Source organism: Cynoglossus semilaevis, chromosome 1 (assembly GCF_000523025.1).
Source record: "Cynoglossus semilaevis isolate Cse_v1.0 chromosome 1, Cse_v1.0, whole genome shotgun sequence".
NCBI lineage: Eukaryota > Metazoa > Chordata > Actinopteri > Pleuronectiformes > Cynoglossidae > Cynoglossus > Cynoglossus semilaevis.
The window spans coordinates 5355382-5375258 of record NC_024307.1 but is presented as its reverse complement, the minus strand read 5'-3'; the positions used below and the strand labels follow the sequence as shown (position 1 = coordinate 5375258).

At 41.4% G+C, this 19877-nt stretch overlaps 1 protein-coding gene across 1 annotated transcript in view; it reads right to left on the bottom strand.

Annotated features, from left to right (window-relative positions):
- The window catches only part of pgfb (placental growth factor b), a 46244-nt gene that overhangs the window by 15596 nt on the left and 10771 nt on the right, over nucleotides 1–19877 (bottom strand). Inside the window, exons 4-5 of the mRNA XM_008334891.3 lie at nucleotides 2765–3129; nucleotides 2567–2719 (exon numbers count right to left, since the gene is read on the bottom strand). Of these exons, the coding sequence (XP_008333113.1) occupies nucleotides 2567–2629 (63 nt within the window). The 5' untranslated portion in view covers nucleotides 2630–2719; nucleotides 2765–3129. The remainder of the gene's footprint in view (nucleotides 1–2566; nucleotides 2720–2764; nucleotides 3130–19877) is intronic.

The following is a 19877-nucleotide window of genomic DNA, read 5'->3' as shown; positions in this document are numbered from 1 at the left end:
CCAGAGTGTCATCAGTTCTAGCCTCAGGACTCCGAATGCTCCTTTGCAACAAACTCCAAACACATTTTCAGTTTCTCTTTGACATCTACAGCCAATATGAGTGGAGACTGAAGACCCATCGTTGGTCTGACGTCGTTTGTGGTTGAACAATGAGCACACACGTGGAGTTTCTTGGACGTTTTTACTGCTGTTTTGTCTACGCGGCCCATGAGCTGATTATAAGGATTAGAGAAGATGTTGGTGATCCCATTCCTCACACGCTCACCCTCAGCTCAGCAGCAGATGTTGGGTCTCTGGTCGGACGATTTAGTGAATGTGAAGCAATTTTTCTCAACTTCTGGGAGTCCACATTGTGTAACACGTCCACATATGGAGCGTGGCCTGAAGAGCAGTGTGTGAAGTGTTACAGTAACAATGACAGGACTCAGGAATGGGCTGTTCGGGCCGTAAACATGAGAAGTGTCAGCGACAGCTGCCAACCCTCAGCCACCTTGGGGAGGAAATCAGAGACTGAAAAGGCTCAAGAGCCTGAGTGTTGGCACGAGTCCTGCTGTACAAGACGCATCATCTTTTTCTACGGCGTGATACATGAGTCCTCCGTCCAGTTTCTACTCCATCCTGTTTTGGCACTTTTTCATTAAAACGACTATAAAGGCGACGCTGGGGAAAAACAGAAGAGCTTTGTGCTAATCCGCTGTCAGCTGACAGTGATATGAGTAGCCTGAAGAAAAGTTGCAATGTTTTTTTATTATTAAATGCACTCAAGTGCACTCACACACACCAAGTGGAAAAAAAACTGCTGCTGCAGATGAAAAGATTTCATGTTTTACCAGTAAATACTTTTGGGTATGCAGCGTTTTTATGAGAATTTCTTCTCCATATATACATACTGACATATGTACATACATATATAAGGAGGAAAAAAAATATTTTCACCTGGGTACGTGTTTTAGATTTGGATTTAGTTCTAGTCCTACTGTTGTAGTCATGCACAAATTAAATTTCCTTACTTTTCTAAAATTGAAAAACTGCTATTGCTTAACATAAACACTAATCCAATACTTCTCAAACAGTGGGGCGGGGCACCTAGGGGGGCTTGGTGAGATGCCAGGAGGGCCGGGGGGAGTTGGGCGTGAGTTGGGCTTGTAGTGGAATATAGTGGGACGCTGGACAGAAGTGTGCTACTGCTGTAATGTTTGAATGATAATCAAGCCTTCCGTCACTAGGGGGCAGCAACTCATACAGTGGTTTGTAGAGTTAAGAAAATTTCAATTCTACAGTATGCAGCCAGCTTTTTGAATTTGGAACCCATGCGGGTCAGTCGAGAACAGTGGAACCGATATGACTTTATAGTCATATGTTGCCATTAATGTTAAAATCATTGTTTTATTTGGAGAACAGCTGTAAATCCTACTGTGGGCAATTAAAACCAATCCCTTAATATCTGTGTAGCCCAACAACAACCATGTGGGACACAGACATGGACGTGGATTCCTTCAGGTAGCAAGGATTAGGCAACAATATGAAAATAAAACTTCCCAGCACATACGTAAGGTTTGCAAATGTCGATTTCAAGGACAGAATCAGGCATTTCCAGGTCACCTTGCCTCGAGCTCTAGAAATATAAACTTTCATATATGAACGGAAATGGAATAGTTTAAGAGCTCGTTACAGCAGAGCGAGCTGGTCGTCTGAACAGTAACAACTGTAATTACATAGTGAGAAATCATAGTCAAACACAGCTGTGAGTCACTTTGTACCACATGTTCCACTGGTCCACTGTTCCACAGGGAGGAATGCACCATGTCATGTTCTACAATAACAGTAGAGTAAAGAGTGTGGTGCTGGTGAAGTAGGACTAAGTCATCATCTTCCTCCTCCTCCTCATCATCATCATCATCACAGCTCCAAGCCCAGTAATATTGGACACTAACAGCTCAAACTAATCCAAACTGATTCATCCCTAAAGCCAGGGTTCCACTGCAGCCACTGTTGTTTCACTCGAGAGTCACATCATTTAACCATATTCACTACAAAACCCTGATATTTAAAAAAAAAGTCAGGGTATTTTTGTTGTATTCTATAAATACAATTATAGAATAACATTTTAAAAATCCTCAAGAGCAAAATTAAATCATGAGTGACATCTAGTTGTGGGCCGGATTTTGAAGGTACGAGGGTCACTTCTGGCCTGCGGGCCAGGAGTTTGAGTGAATAGGGCAAATAATAAAAAAAAAGTTTTTACAAGTTTTCACATTTAAAACAACATAAATACATTTAAATATAACACATGTCGTGGTGATATTTCTAGTTCTGTTGTTTTATATATAAATGACGTCAAACAGAGGAACCTGTTTGGATTAGGACTGATGGATAAAACGTACGACGTGATGACGTGTGAATTGCGTCTCACCAAAGGTAAGCGGTGAAGTTGTGATGAAACACAACAAGCAAAGGTTATCAAACAACGACGGACAAAGAATATTAGTTTTTACCGTTTATACTGACGTGTGTGAATATAAGCTGCACAACTATTCTCCCGGTTCTGTGACGTGAGTGTCGGTACCTGTGCAGGTGAGAGCAGCAGATAAAGCGCCACCGCCGTCTCCATGACGAAGCCGAGTTTCATTTCGCGAAGTCTACGGGAGGAGAGAGGAGGGGAGGCGCCGGCTCCCGGTGAAAATCCGACAAAAGTGATTAAAAAAAATCAAACTCAAACAAAATCCGACAAAAGTGATTAAAAAAAAAAAAATCAAACTCAAAATCAGCTTCAGTTCAAGTGCTGTAGTCTGTAATCCTGCAGGTTCTTCTCCGCCGCTGGAGTCGCTGATGAATAAAATTGGTCCAGAGACGAAACAAAGAAAAAGACTGATTTTCATCAATTACAAAGCGAATAGAGCGGGAGTTTGTTCAGTCTTCAAATGCTGACTTGTCTTGAAGCACACGCACACACACACACCCCCACACACACATGTAGTTGCAGTTTCAGTTTTCACTCCAGATCCCAGCTCCAGGCTGCAGAAACACACACTTGCCTCTAATTGCTCCACACTACCTTTTCACAAGCCGGCCATCTCAATCTCCTCCCCTTCCTCTGTCCTCCTCTTCATCATCTGTCTCCCCTGAGCTCTGTGAAAAGGGGGGAAGAAGGGGAGGTGGGTGGGGGAGGAGGAGAGAAGAGAGGAGGGGGTTTGAACAGGACCTTTAAGTTGTAGAGTGGTGATAACTCTAGCGGTTGTCACAGCTGTTGTAATATTATAACAGTTCATTCAGTAGGTGCTGGAGGATTGGGTCTAAAATAAAAAATAATTATTCTCTTAATAAGTTAATCACCTACATTTCTAATGTGCTGCTCTCATATGTTCTATCTCTCCTCCAGCCTGACGTCTACCTCCCTCTAAATACTGAATATTACTGTTTAACTCAGTACTTCTCAAATAGTGGGGCGGGACCCATGGTGGGTCGCGGTGAGGTGCTGAGGGTCTTTCAATGGATTATGGCACACTGGACATAAGTGTACTACTGCTGTAATGCTTGAATGAAATAAGCAAGTGATTATACACTGACACTAATGTTGCTGTAAAACAAGTTGAATGTGGTAAGCAAGTGATTATACACTGACACTAATGCTGTAAAACAAGTTGAATGTGGTCAATTTTCCCCCATTTTTTATATACGGTACAATGTAAGAACAGAATTTCTGTCTAATATGAACTTTTCTGGTGTCAATTCTATTCCATTCCCAGATCTAGAACTCTAGAAGCTAACAAGACTTGCACAGTTCAGTCAACAAACTCAATACTCAATAAAAAATCCCTAAGTTACTCCTTGAGTTCAAACTGCTGACGTTTACGCTGTAAGGCAAGAGCTCTAACCACTGTTTCATTTAGCCTCCTTCATCCTTTAAAATACGGTTTTAAATGTTCATACGTTTTCGTCCCCATCATCCAGACCTGGACAAAACGTCCTCGACCGGACAAAACAGGTACAGTTCAGGGTCCAGTGGTTTGACCGTGTAAAAACAACCGCTCCCTGACAACTGATTTATGTTACACACAGACTCACTGTCAAATCCTCCTCCCTGGAGTTCTCTGCATGTGAGGCAAAGTAAACATTACATTGAATTTTACATCCCTGACGTGGACGGTACACAGTCGCCGGCTCACGCAGGATCCAGAATGCACTGGGATTTTCCTCTGAGGCGTCAGCATTCCGACAGGAGAGGAAGATTCCGTTAGGGCTGACACATACGAGTTAATCTTCAGGGAGACACCAAAGGATTCCTTGTGGGCTTCCACACATTCCTCCAGCACTGCTGAATGGTTCTGCTGACCCCGGCTATTGTACCGACCACACTGAAGCGTGTGGTGTTCTCAAACATCTCAAACACTTGAGACAGTGAATGGGCCACCTCCACCTTCACCTCCACCTCCACCTTCACCTCCACCTATCATCCCAGTCTGACCGCTCAGCACAGACAGACGGGGACCACGATCAGACGTGCCTTCAGTTTGGTAAGATGTTTGTAGATGATCTCCTACTTTATTTCTAATTTTCTACCATATGCAGGTTATTTCTTTTTTTAATTCAGTTGTGTTCAGAAAATATGTTTGTGCAATATTAGTTAAACGGGATTACAGAATTTTTCTGGACAAACACTAACACCTTGGACTGGAAACTTAAATATTTTCGTCTAATGGAATGTAAAAAGAGTTCTAAATCATAGTTGTTTATGTCTCAGTTATTGTTTTTTTTTCAGCTTTTCAGCAATTTTGGAATTCAGACGTGGGCCGGATTGGATGCGTTGGTGGGCAGGATTTGACCCAAGGGCCGCCAGTTGAAGATCACCAACATAAGGAGTAGTTAACCTTATACCTATATGTTAACCAGTTACTGTGATACATCTACGATTAAAATTAGACAACAAAGACGGACAAATTTTACATCTCGGTTAATATTTAGTCAAATTCTACAGCACAGAACAAGCCGAGGCAAACGCTAAAATCACTGCAATATGAAGTAAAGTAGTGCTTTACAAAGGAATAAGAAGTTGCTAGCAGTAACAAAAAATATACTTTTGCTAAATGAAGTCTCGTTGTACCTAATATTGTTTAAAATTGCTAAATCATCGGCCAGATTTTACAACAAGATATGCTCATTATAGTTTCATAAAACAGAAAAAAAAATCAATTGAACTTGAGCTGACACAGCATTAGAATGATTTTAGTGACGGGAGTTTTGACCCCTTTAACCCCAGTGATGTGCAACAACGGGTCCTGGGGCCACACTTTGAAGATGCATGCAGTGCTGCTTTTTAATCCATTGCGTTAACAGAGGGTTGGGTTCATCTCCTGATGTCTCTCTGCTTGTTTAATAAAGGTGTAACCTCACCTCCCCCAATGACTCACCCAAGTTTGGCTTCAGCTTCTCCGTGATCCTGAAAAGGATTAAAGGCTAAGAGCGGAGGTTTGCAACCTGTGGCTCCTGTGACCAAACTCATCCCTCATGCTTCACACAAAGACGCTCCATGACTGGTACGTCCAATCAGCCGACACTGTCTTGTCTGTGCATTTGCATAAATCAAGTTTGAACCAGCTCTCACTTCATTTTCGGCTCAACACCATAATCTCATTGTCTTTTTTTTTTCTTTTCTACCTCAGGTGTTAAGAGTCTCAGGTGTGAATGCTGGGCAGTGGTACAACGTTTGTTACTTTGTAAAAAAAAAAGTCATCTTATGTTTTTCCTCTGTTACAACGGGGAAAACACCTAGAAATCACTTAACTGTGTCACCTCTCTGTAACCTTTTACCGTAGTAACGCTGCTCAACACCACACAGTAACAACAATGGCGGAGATCATACAACTTCTGACCATGATGTAGAAACCTCTTTGGCTACTTTAGCCATCTCCGTCTTTTCGTGCTTCTCTTGTAAGCCATATGCGCACACTCTGTTGATTCTTTTAGAGTTTTCATTACCATGTTAGAGCGTGACTAACACAGTGCCACATACAGGCCTGATATATGTACTACAGGAACCAGAGTCGCATTCAGACGTTTAAGCATTTCTTTGTGCCAGTAAAGGCTGATTATCTGGAGGCTCCGTAGTCACATCATATGGCAGTCGTGTAAACATGACCTAATGTTATACGGATGGACTAAACACGGGTGGAAATACCCCGTGAAAACCAGGGCTTCTGGGGCTTTTAATTATTTCATGCTTCTAAAGGAAACTAATCTAATCTTCCGTTTCCCTCTTGTTCTCAGATATTTAGAATTATTTGGGGGGGGGGGGGCAATGATTTGTCAATTATTCATGTACTGCAGTGTTTGAAAACATTCGAAACCAGAAGCTCCTGTCTGTGTCAGCTCGGTGATAAGGCTGATGATTGAAGCAGCGTTGACTGGCGGATGGAACGGCCTGCTGTGTCTCTGGATGTGTGGCTACGAGGAGCCGCGGTGCCAAAGTAAGCACTTCTCCCTTTTTGCCGTTGACCCCCCTCACCCCCATTTTCCTAAGATTGCTGAGTAAAAGGTAAACAGATGAACTACATTAATGACATCCATTCATCATTGTTGGGGCGGCGTTGGTTTCCCCTCCACTGCGGCGGCCTGTCAGGGAGCCCCACACTTTGAAGGATCTCATTAACAATAGTTAGAGCTCTTCAGGGAAACCAGCGTTTCTGCTAAAGACCTGAGTTAATCACTTCACTCCTCAGAGACGGACGCTCTGTCACATGAACCGTCTTATACTGTGGTCCACAGACTGCTGGTGCTGGGTTCTAACACCAACAACCGATAAGAGCGAAACAGAAATGGAAAGACTCGGCAGGAGGATTCTGGGAGATGGTGTCATACGGTTTTGCTCGTGTTGAACCACCTGGACGGCAGACCCAAACAGGATATGGCAACATTTAACACCCAGACCCTCTTTTCCTGCCATTAATTAGCTGTGACAAACCATGAATCGTTTCCTTCCACACCAACTGTACGAGTGTGAAAACAGCTTTGGTCCGTTCAAAAAAAGAAAGGTGGAAGTCTAATAGGAAGTGCTCCAGCCGGGAGTAAAAGCGGCTTACTGTTACCTAAGGTATTTAGCTTTACATCACAACAAGTCCTTTCATTTACAAACAAGTCAAATCCTGTTTACGTATATTACACTGACATGTTTTTGTCTGTGACGTGTTTTCCCAAGGTTGTCAGGTGTCGTCCTGTTTTCAAGCTCATTGTTTTGTTGCACACAATTGGAAGTTATTTTAGCTCGCAGGTATCAGGAATTAGTCACTGCAGAAAACTTCCAGAAAGCATTGGGCTTCACACAGCTGGGTTGTTATTTTAGCCACAGACCAGATGAGGTTTTAATGATTCACGACTCGAGAAAATATGCTCCAAATTCTCTGGTCCGGGTTGAGGAGACTCATCATCTTTATACTTTAGAGTCGTTTATGTGGTTACAAAGTCGTTGGAAAAGTGACGGTGAAATTTATGTCACCTCGATTGTGACACCATTTTATAATCAGCTACAATTGCAGCTCATTAAACTTTACACACTTTGTCTCTCACTAAGGTCAACACAGACCGATGAATCATCATGAATTACATAGCTGCACTATTGTTATTACATTTGAAAATGCCATAAATATTGGAAAAGTCTAAATGTTTAAAAGATGGAGATTATGGGAGTGTGTGTGTGAGGGGACAGTGCCATGCTCAGAGCACCTCACTGGCCGCTGGTGGACTCGAACCTTCTGGACCCAAGTCCGCTTCCTTAACCATCAAGCCACCACTGCCGACATTTTATTAGTTTAATTTTCAGAGTCATAAATTAAGGCTACCCAGGTTTGGGTGGAAAGAGTTAGACAAAATAGTTGTACAGAATATAGAAACCATATTCCTTCAATCCATTCATACCATTCATACATACATCCATAGCTGTTGTTCAATAAACTCAATTCTCAAATGCATGTTTTTGTGGGATGGGGATGCCATAGTAGAACAACAGCTGAAGAAGCTTCAGTGAAGCATATATTCAAAGGTTAAAATAATAATTTTACAAACAGTAAACCTCTACAGGTACAACTGAAAGTTAAACTTAGTATCAAACAACTCAATCAGTTCATTAAAACACACCAACCCAGCGTGAACCTGGTGCACAGCAGCAGCAGCGGCGGCTCACAGACAGGAAGCTGATTGTTTGTCGACAATAAAATTTTATCGCCTCCATGAGCTGCAGGAATAAGATCCTGCTGCAACGTAGCAAAAAAAAAAAGGTGAAAAAAGCACAGAGGATGAGTTATGGCAGCCGGTGTCAGCGTGGGTTAAAAAAGCTGTTAGCTTTACAAATGAAGAACGAGCGACGCAAACAGTGCGGAAGTTGTCCAGCAGTCAGGGAGCAGGTTGTAACTCAGGCCTGTGGCCATACACTCTACTCCAGTAAGAGGTTCCACATGTGGAGCGCATTCACAGGTTCAGAGGTTGACACTGTTGGTGGTGATACAGCGTCGGCCATTAAACAGATAAATTAGTTGTTTTTAACATCTGCCTCATGTTCAACCATTCCCTCTGAATAACAACCACCAAATGATGCTTAATGTAAATATAATGATCGCTCCAGCAGGTGGACGTGGACTGCTGTGTAAACATACTTCTCTGTACACGAGCCGGGTTTTTCAGCCCTCTGACATGTTATTAAAACAGATAAAAGAGACTGCGTTTAATGGAGCATACGGGTGTTTTTTTTGGTGAATGTTATTCTAAGATCGATTAGGAATTAGATCAGATTTATTCCTAGAGGATGGAGACACTTAAGTAAACATGGATCGGACAGTGAGATTTACTGGACAGCAGTTCAACAGGAACCCTGCTGGTCATTTCTCAGTCTACAGGGTTTATTAAATGATTCTTCTTGCTTCACAGGTTGTGTCTCCAAAAAAAGAATAACTGCAACTTACAAACATGGAGGAAATGACTGTACGAAACCTTACCTTACAGTCAGGTTTACAAATATACTTCAGTCTGATCAACAGGTTAACTGCACTATTATAACATAGTATAGCATATATTATATTATATTTTTATATTATATTTTGTCACAAATGTTTTATTTTAATTCAACTTTTTGTTTTCACAAAAGCCCATTTTCACAACGGGGTAAAAATGAAAAAATATATATGTATGGCTAATATTATATTGACAGAGTGTGTTTTGAAAACAATTTTAGAAAATATAATTGTATCACACACTAAATCAAATTTCAAAAATGTAATCAGTTATTATTATCATATGATTTCAGCAGCATTTTACTGGTGCATGATGAGCGCCGCGCCCTAGCCATAACCTGAACTGCATTACTGTGATGAATAATTTTATACTGCAACTTTGTTTATGTACATTTGGGTTTTTTTGTTTTGTTTTAGGGTCAAGCATGCAGCCCTATCTTGAAAAAACAGTTACACAAAAATGCTGATTTCATCTGGGTTTAATAGCTGTTTTTAACCTCTAGGGACTCATGTTTAGCTGCACTCACTCGGACAGTCTGTCATAAAATGACCAAAGCAGGGCCCTGCAAAGAAAACATGAGCAAACTGAGTAAACATTAGGTGAAGTTTGTCTCTGCTCCAACAACAGCCAAACAAACCTTTGCACTTGGATTTATTTTGGTAGAGAGAAGGACATTCACTCAAGCAGCAGTTGCTCGTAGTGTAAGAAAAAGGAGATGGGAGCAGAGCAGGGAGTGCAGTGGTGAAGGTCAAAGTGTTACGGAAAGATAATAACTAAACATAATAAATAACCCAGTGGACTGATGGGAATTTGGCTGCTGTGCCATCTATTATCATCACAGAAACTGCAGGGTTTTTTTTTTTAAACACGGCGCAGCTACCGTGCACTTGAAGGAATCGGAGATCTTCTCATTAACGGACGATGTGTGTATATTTGTTGTTGCTGCTGTGATTGAGTGTCTGCTTCTGGCCTCAAAGTGTTGCTGCCACAGTGAAGGTGGAGACAACCAGTCCCAGATGGTGCTCTGGCCAGAGGGGACAGATGAACGAGGACCACCAGAGTGGACAAAACACACAGACAATGCATTATATGAACTCAACTGGAACGACCGCAGTGCACTGAAAAAGGACTGGTCAAAGAGGCTAATCCCACTTAGTCTCCTTTCTCTATGAACCATAAGTACTTTGACTGGATACTCTACAGTACCTTATGGACACTTTTTTCAGGTGGCCCTTAAAAAGAAAATAAGCAAATAAATACACAAATTCCAGGAAGGTGAGGTTGGGTTAAAGAGTAAGGAGGAGACCGTATCTTCCTGGCAGCTAAATGCAATTCTTTTGTTGCTCCGTAGCTTCAGATTCTCACTGCACATCAGGGATAAATCAGCAGAGGATTCACACACACACATCACTGATGTACATGGAAATGATTAAAGAAGACAATACCATTACATGCATGATCTGGGAGACGTCAAATAGAGGACAGGAGAGCAGTTCCAACAGAACTGACTTGTTGACTTGACAACCAGCTGTGATGCATCAAAGACAGACAGTTATCTGGGGCTAACGTTTTAGGTAACCACTGTCACTGACAATTATTATTTTTATTGGTTTTTTGAATAAAAATATTCACCTGGTGGGGTTGGTGTTACATAGACAGGTGTCTGACCTGAGGTTGAAGCCCCCACCAACACATGCTGGACACTGAGACGCTATTTGAAGCATTAGTCTATGGTAGGTGTTTGGTGAAACCAAAACTCTTTCCTGCAGTGTGTTTAAATACCAATGTGGTGATCGACTGTGCATTCGGGCGACGATAAGTGAATGGACAATAAATCGATTATTAAAGTTCATTAAAATAATTCATGACTGCCCTATGTTTTAGATATTGTCATCGTGTGGCCTGTATAAAGTGAAAAACGCATGGGTTTGTATTCTAACTCAGAGGTCCCTAACCCCCGGTTGGTGGACCGGTACCGATCCGTAGGTCTTTTGGTACCGGGCTGCAGGGTAAAAAGGTATTTTAGTTTTACTAATTTACTTCATTCAAAAAGAATCCAGTCATATCCCTTTACTTTTTTTTTCCATTAAAAGATAATCTGTCTATGTTTCAAACCAACAGGTCATTCAGACTCGAATACAAAAGGTGTTTTATTTTGAAAAACAATGGCGAGAAAATACCGTTCCGCAATAACGACTGATACCGGCCAACCGGTCCTAGAATACAAAAGGTGTTTTATTTTGAAAAGTTTAACAATGGCGAGAAAATACCATTCCACAATAACGGTTGATACCCGCCGACCGGTCCTTGGTACAAAAAATGGTTGGGGACCGCTGTTCTAGCTGATATGTTAGCTTGATCGATAGAACTCTTACTATTATTATATTTGTGCTAAAATGTGTAGACGATATTTTGAGTGTGTCTCTAGAAGTATTATATTTGTGCTAAAATGTGTAGACAATATTTTGAGTGCGTCTCTAGAAGTCCTTCACAGCTGTCGAACCTTTTTACGTTTCTCATTACATTTGCAGAGCTCCCAGTAATCCACTCATGCTCAGCTGCTGGATCAGAGCTGAAAGGCTTAGAAAACCCACTGTGAGGCCTTTCAAAACTCATCCCTGATGAAGAGCAGGACGTCCACCCTGTCTGTGAGAAGTTGACGTCCCAGAAACATCAGGTGTGGTTACAAGCATGATTGCCTTCAGACTACACAGGGCCTTGTGTTTCCAATGGCTCTGCACCATTTGATTGATTGCCTTAGGAAATGATTGAAAGCCGTTGTTTGACAGCTGTGGTGGTAAAAGACCAACAAAGATCAGAACACGACCCGTGTTGTCTGAAAGCTGTGGAGCAGATCTGAGATTGTCGGGCCGGTCGAAGGTGTGATGATAAGCTTTGAACAAGGCAGAGAGCTGGTGTTGAATGAACACAGAGCACTGACTGACACCTAAACACCGAGCTGTGAATGAGTGAAAATGTGCAGTGCCGACGAGGAGAAAATAAACACAGCAGTAATGAGGTTGTCCAAATGTTTTTTCAAGGCACGCCAGATTTGTTAGTGTAGAGCAGCCGACAGCTGATTGGTCCTGCTGTGATAATTATGACCTTAATTAAGCTGCATCGTAAAGAACCAGCTAATCCCTGGTTTAATTAACCAGATAAATACTGCAAGAAATCCTGCAGATTTCTGCAAAAAAAAAACACAGATGAAAAATATTCAAAATGCAGTATGAAATATTACATTAAGAACATTACATAACATGAAGTATGACGTATCAACGTCAAGAATGCAATGAACTGATCAGCAGGAGCGTTAAGGTGGAGCAGTTTGGACCTGTGTTGAGGGGAGACAGTGAATAACAAGGACAACGGATGTTGGAGATGAAGAGGAGAAGAGGAAGAACCCCAAGAAGACGCGTGGATGTGGTGAAAGAGGAAACAGAGATGGTTGGTGTAACAGTAGAGAGGAAAAACGAAAAAGAAGAAGGAAGTATAAATTAAAGCCAATCTCTGGAGGGGAAGTCACTGCCGAGGTAAATGCTCACAAACAGTAATTACTGCTGTTCTGTGAACCTGCGTTTTAGTTTTTAATAAATGCTGTTGTTTCTCACTAACAGAAACAGGTACTTGCCAAATTACTGTCTTTGTCTCGGCCTGGAACTGATCCCTGCTTGTCCTGAGAATTTAACTGCAGAGTGTAAGCCACTGTTTACATGTGCATATGACAAATACTTATTAGTACTTCAAACTTCAAATTATTGAACTTCTGGAAAAGAAAATGCCCCAAAGCCCCAACAAAAATCTTGACATATTGCATTTCAAATTAACGCCATATTTTAAAATGAATTAAAATCAATAACATGAAAATAACAAAGGAACGTCAAGTCCTTTTGTGTGTCACAATTAAGTCCATGCAGTTACAAATGGATCTTCGAGGGGAACTGTTATGCTGATGTGGCCCCCGGTGAAAATGAGTTTGACTCCCCTGATCTACAAAAGCAAAATTATTTACTGAACTTAAATTCCACAGAAAAAAATGATCTTTGGATAGAAGAGAGTTAGTTATAAAATAACTTTAAGGATTACAAAAATAAAAAGGTTTCTAGAAGTTGTGGAACTGTTATTATAAAATTTGAATATCAATTAAGGAGCTCAAACTCAAACCTGATTAGTTTGTTCCAGTCCGTTCCTAAAGTCAGGCTGTGCCACATTGACAGGACAGAGTGAAGGACGGAGAGTTTCATCATCAAGTTGAGTTTAAAGGGAAACTACCCACAACAAGAAAAACACAAACTTTTTGTTTGTACCACATTGCTTTGTGAGCATGTGTTCATGCAGTGTAAACAGAAGTTCCCTCACTCAAATGGGTTTCCCTGGATTTAAGCCAACAAGGCCTGAGGGAGCCCGCTAACAAATGGTGAGCCTCGGAGGAGCCAGCGTGCTCTGTCTGGGGGACTCCAACCTAATCTCCAGAATCAGGGGAATTTTCCCATCGAGATGAGAAGCAGATGTCTCTCTGTTTCTGTCTTGCTATTGCACCCACTGTGCTTCTCTGTCCTTCCCTCTTTTAGCCAAACCTGGGCCTACGTCCCCCATGGGATGGGGGAGGAACATGAGCACCATGGGAAGGGTGGCTGTCCCTGGGCTTGATCTGCCTTGAGGTGCAGAGCTGTGAGCACATGGAGCCGTTCCAACAGCTCTAAACTTTCTCATGGACAAACACAAACAAAAGCAGTTGATAAAAACGTCATGCTCTGGCATCTCCCACTTCAGATGGACAAGCACTTGTTAGATGGCTTTTCTAGGTGGACTGCAGCTTTGCACTTATGTTTTCAGGGCTGATCTAGTTCCTGACCTTGGACCACAGGCAGGAAAAGGATTCATGGAGAAACAATCTCCTCTCATCCTGCCTCTGGAGGTAATACTTTCATCATAAATCCTCTCAGGCAAGGACTCATGCACCTGCAGCTTCCCTGAGCTCTGTTCTAAATCCCTTAGGAGTCCAAACCCATGGCTCCTGTAGCCCGGCCTTAGAAGCTTACTCCGGCTCGCCGCGTAAACAGACAAAGACGAACTTTGGGCCAGTCACTGGGTGTTTGGTTGGCGTCTGTAAACACACATCAGTGTGAGAAGGAACAGGAGCTCCCAATGGAGATGAGTCCGTTGGACTATCCCCAGGCAGGAGAGTCAAAGTATGGGATATGAGGCTCAAACCAATGCCTGTTGGATGCGAGATAAGGTTTTTTTTTTTCTTGGTATGAGATAGTTTGGGCAGCTAGGCTTGCAAAAAGGCCCGTGTGGTTAGAACGATGACCTTCCACAACCAATTAAAGTAAAAGGTTAAAGACCTCAAATAAACAAAAACATTCCCCGTTTGACCGTGTCTGGGATTCAGTGTTCCTGCTGGGTTGCCTTACAGGGAACAAGCCAAAGCAAGTAAAAGTGTCTTATCAGAAAATGGTAACATAAACAAAAGAATTTAATTATTTAACCCTTTCGCCCACAAAACAAAAACAAGTCCTAAAAATACAATAATCCATTAAATGTTAAATACCGAGGACTTTGAGTCAATGTTTCACTTGCATTTTAGGGATTTGTAAGTTAGCGTGCTGCTAGCACACAATAGCCTGCCGATAGCCCATATTAGCAAAATTAACAAAAATACAGCAAAAGGCTTCATCAAGGAGATGCTTGAACCCAGCACTAGTTGGTAGAAAACTCAGTAAAAAAAAAGAAAACCCTTTAATGTCACATACATTACTTAAAAAAATCGTAGAAAAAAACTCAACATTTACCCACATTATTTTACAACTTTACAGAAAGGATCCCTAGAGGATTATAAATAAGTTTATATATAAACTATTCAATTGTTACGAATCTAACAGGTGGAAAGATTGAGTTTGACTGATTTAAAAATGTTCTAAATATTCTGATATAAAAACATCCTTTATTATAATTAGAGTTGTGGTTTTTGTGTTATGAGAGCAGCAACAATGCACAACAGAAGCTGAAGGCCAGTGTTGAAGGTTTCAGTGGAAGCTTAGTGAGTGTGGCAGCATTAATAAGGCTGTGTTTACATTCTGTGGCTCACTGTTTAGGTAGACCTGAGTGACCTGGGATTAAAAAGAGCCTAGTGGTGGTCTAAATAGCAGACACTCACACACATTTGTCACCCTCCCCCCTAAATAGCAGACACTCACACACATTTGCCACCCTCCCCTTTCCCCCCTCGCTCTCACAAACACACATGCACACACATACAGACTACAAGACATCAGACATATAAAAAAAACCCTATTGTGATTGGTCCATGTTCAATCACAGGCAAAGTTGCGTAGAACTCGTGCCAGTTGTAATAATAAACAAAATATGGTTTTCATTTTCAGTCTGTTACCAAAGGACGCCTATATAATAAACAAAATATGGTTTTCATTTTTTTTGGTCTGTTACCAAAGGACGCCTACAGGCGATACATTGAACTTGGATTATAAAAACATAATGCAAACAGTGCTTTTCCAAGTGATTGATGTGTGATATGTGCTAAAAACAGTGTATAAAACATATGGACCATGACATTTTGTAATAAAAGCTTTTTCACAGGCATTTGTGTTTTAGCTTTAGCCATTAGCGCCCCACTAGGATAAAAAACATTCCTCATGGCAAGCAATAAAAAATATTCACATATATATATATACACACTGTAAAAGTTAGTGACAGATATTACGTTGGCCTTTTTTAGAGTATGTGCACTGAGAGCTGTAGCTTCGAGCACCGTTGCCTCACAGCGTGACTGACTTGTTTTTCTGAGTTTTGTTTGTATGTTTGTATGTTTGTATGTTGTGTGTGTTGGTAGATTTTCTCAGAATAATAAGACTTCCCAGAGTCTTTGCTTTTGGTTCCAACTCACCCCTTGACCCCTGACATGATAAAGCAGTTGAAGGTTGATGGATGGAGTTGTACTAAAGTCTTGTCATTGAAACCTTCTGTCTTAGAGCTCCTAGTACTGACATACAGTATTAGCTGGGTATGGTTATATTTGTTAGTTAAACTTCTTTTTAAAGTTGACTTTACTTTTGAGAGTCTTGAACAAAATGTAATCCTAACACTACACTTTGAATTCATTTTCAAAAGATTTAATGGAAGTTTTTTGGGTTGTTTTTTTTTTTTTTGCATAGTTTTGTCGTGTTCGGATTTCTAATCTGTTCTGACATTTTTTGACACATGCAGTTTGTTATGCATAAATTCATTACAGCCTTCTGAAGTAGTTTTCTGGACATATTTCTGCACAAAGAAATATGTTTTTTTTCCTCTTTTTTGCCCATCCAATTCTACCAGAGTTAATGTGTGCCTCCACTTCTCCACTGTGAGTTTTACTTGGACTGTGCCTTTTGCATTAAGATATAACTTTGCAAATAGAGAGAAATATCTATGACAAAAGCTTTGGGTTATTTATATATATAAAAATATCTTTATGTAATTGCAAGTTTGACTGTGACAGGCTTTTGGCCAAGTATCTCACACTGGTGTGTTGACTTTCTATATGAACTGTATACTGTATCTATAGGTTCACTGTAACGATCAGAATAAGGTCACAGTGGCTTCACAGTGCACTTGTACTTACACAGTACAAACACACTTATTATATCATTTATGCAACGGCATTTAATACTGCGAGGTTAATAGTATTACTGCACAAATGAAGTGTGGGAGAAGCTCTAGTACTTATTTGTGTTTTCTGTGGACCTTGGCTCACACTGATACTGATACGGAGCTTTCATAAGGCGACCCAGCGTGACATTAACAGCACTATTATAGGACGATGATGATTGATCTGTGAACTCTGTTGACGTCTGATGTCACACTTTGTTGAACATGGTAAGTTAAAAGGGCCTCACAGTCTGTAGCTGCCTTTGTGCTGGTAATCAGAGGAGAACAGCAGCCTCTTGTTTACGCCTCATCCTTTATTCTCCCAACACACACACACACACACTCGTGCACTCCGTATCGAACCTATCTATCATCTTGACATATTTTGGAAAGAGACAATTGCTTCTCGTCTCTGACGTCTTGCTGTGGAACCCCAGGTCTGCCCATTTGCACTCGACTACACCTGGATGTGGTGAAAACCCCAGCCCACAGGCACCTGCACGGCCAGCACGCTACAGATGGAGAGATTAAATGCACCGTGAACGCTTGGATGCTGGTGACTTATGGGAAACTGTTACGGTGCGGTGATAACATGCGGGGTGGGAGGGAGGGGGCTTTGGAGACCTTATGGGCCTTTATTTGGATTTCAATGCTTGGACTCAAATTGAAGGGCAGCTCGCTGGTCTCAAACCGCCGCCTTTGATGGTGCAAAAACAAGTCATTCCTTCCTCCATTTCCGCGTCATCTCAGTCTTCCTGTCTCTTCCTGAGAGAATATATTCCCACACTGTGACCGGAGCGAGCATCCTTTCTGTCGTGACTTTGGCCACTTTAACCACAGAGTTACCCAGCCACTTTATGGCTTTCCCGGGGGGCAGGTTTAGAGCAGTAGGAGGGGCTCGTCATCCCTGGGGACTATCCAATCCAAACTCCAGAGAACTCACTCCTCTGCCACTGGTTCAGTTCACGACAGATCCCCAAGTAAGAGATAAACCCTGACAAGTGGAGTTTTCACACACAATCACATGATGGCAGCAATTACACTGGCGGTCCCTCCTCGCTCTCCGTCTTCTGTTCCCGCTGGCCCTCCGGGGAGCTCTTATCAATGTGAAGAAGTCGTTGAAGGAAATGCCAACCAAAGTCAAGGAGTTTGCACACCACTGTTCATCTTCTGTCGACGGTGACAAGGGAATTGCAGCAGCAACATGAGGGGCAAGGAGAGGGACGAGGGGGGCAAGACTTTAGACTGGATGCCCTGTGGTGCTCTGGATGTGTCTGTTCTGCTGGGTCAAGGATCAGATTACAGACCTCAGAGAACGGGAGCAGCAGAGAGGACATAGAATGGAAGCAAGAGGATCAGGGTGATCACGCAAGTGGGGAAATCGACACAGCTTTTCATTCAGGGCAGGAAACGCAAATCTGCAGATGTGGACCAGCTGGTACATATCAGAAAGTACTGCATGGGAACCGAGTAAAATGAAATATGGTGTACAGTTCCTGCTGCTGGGTTTTACATGCTACTGTGTAAAGTGTCTAAACCAGTGATTCTTAACCATAGGGCTGTGTCTCAATCTTGGGCCGCCAGCGCCACTTAGAGGGCCACGAAAAACTTTCAGTTTTGCACCTGTGGCCCGAAAGGACTGCTTAGGTATTCAACTGAACACACCAGAGCTATGTTACCCATGAGATGCTCAGTTATAATGCAGCTTCCAACCACATGGTGGCAGTAATGCATCAGTCAGTTCTTTAATAAGCTCCAACATACAGAGAGTGAGTACATGCAATATTTAGATAGAATGACAGGACAGTGATTAGCTGACTGGGACAACAACTTCTGTAAAGAGTGAAAAAAACTCATTATGTTCTACCAGCGTTCAACAAGTATTTACAGTACTTACTAAAATCCAAATACACTATGAAGCTAAATTTTTATACTTTTGCAATTTAACATATTAAAGATTCCATCCCAAATAGAACTGTGTAAAACACACACATCTGTGGGTTGTTTTTCCTTTCCGTCCAAGCAGTAGCTAAATAAATGATGATAAATCGTATTAATCTATAGATATCAGATTAAAAACTGTGAACATTTGACAGTAGTGTCGACTCCTTGAATCGTATTTTGATTCTAAACCAACAAAAAGTGCTAAGTGGAAGAGAGGAAGTGATAAGAGAATTCTTGTTATTTTAGAGATGAAGGCAGATATGAACTGAAATACTACTACTTTCCAGTCCAAAGTTGATGCTATCTGACATGACGTGACTGACGCGAGCCAAGAGTGGTTCCCAGAAACAGAAACCATCTATCTATTATTGTGCAATTTGGTCTGTGAAGGAAACTCCTACATCTTTAATTTGATGCAGGTAAAATGGATAACTGTAAACCATGAAGACCTCCGTTGGATGTTGGAGATAAGTATCAGAAACATCTGTTCAGCTAGCACCACCAGCAACTACACATCAAAATCTGAAGATGTGACAGGAGATTCAGCTCAAACTCAAAACAGATTTGCAGAAAACCTAAAGATGTAATAAGAGAGTCGTTGTTTAAGCTCATGAAATATGGAGGAAATGGTAATATTACAACAACCAGCCTGTGTCTCTTAACAAGCATCTGTGTGACCTTAACAGGCCAATGAACCCAACAGCTTCAAAGACTTGGGAAGTGAGCAGCTGTGAAGTCACCACAGCTTAGATCAGCCTCATCACATCACTGCTTTCATTTTTTAATATTTTGGTTAATATCTAAAAGGTCATTCCTAGGTTAGTTGTTTCATAAGGTTTTTTAAAAAGCAACATCAGAGAAATAGAAAGAAAATTTGACAGATATTTGTCTGGTGAATACTGGTTCAAGTAAATGTCCAACCTTTTCTGAGCCATGCCACATAATTTACATGAAAATCCCACAACATACCAAACAAATATTTCACAAGCAATACACGTAATAAAATGTAACTATTTTTGTTCCTATTTACCCACAATTTACTTATGAAACATGGGCCTGTTTAGTTGAAAACTCTGATATACTAACAGGAATTGAAAAAAGACACACAAAGATCTCTGTCAGTATTGTAACTGTATCTGCTGCCACATAGTGGACTCATCAGGTGTGCTGTGGAAAATGAGCCGATTTAACCTAATTTATTTTAAAATTATTTATTTACTGCAACTATTATGTCTTCATTCGTTTATGCAACAGTGGCTGGGAGAACAATTATATACTCTTCCACCAGG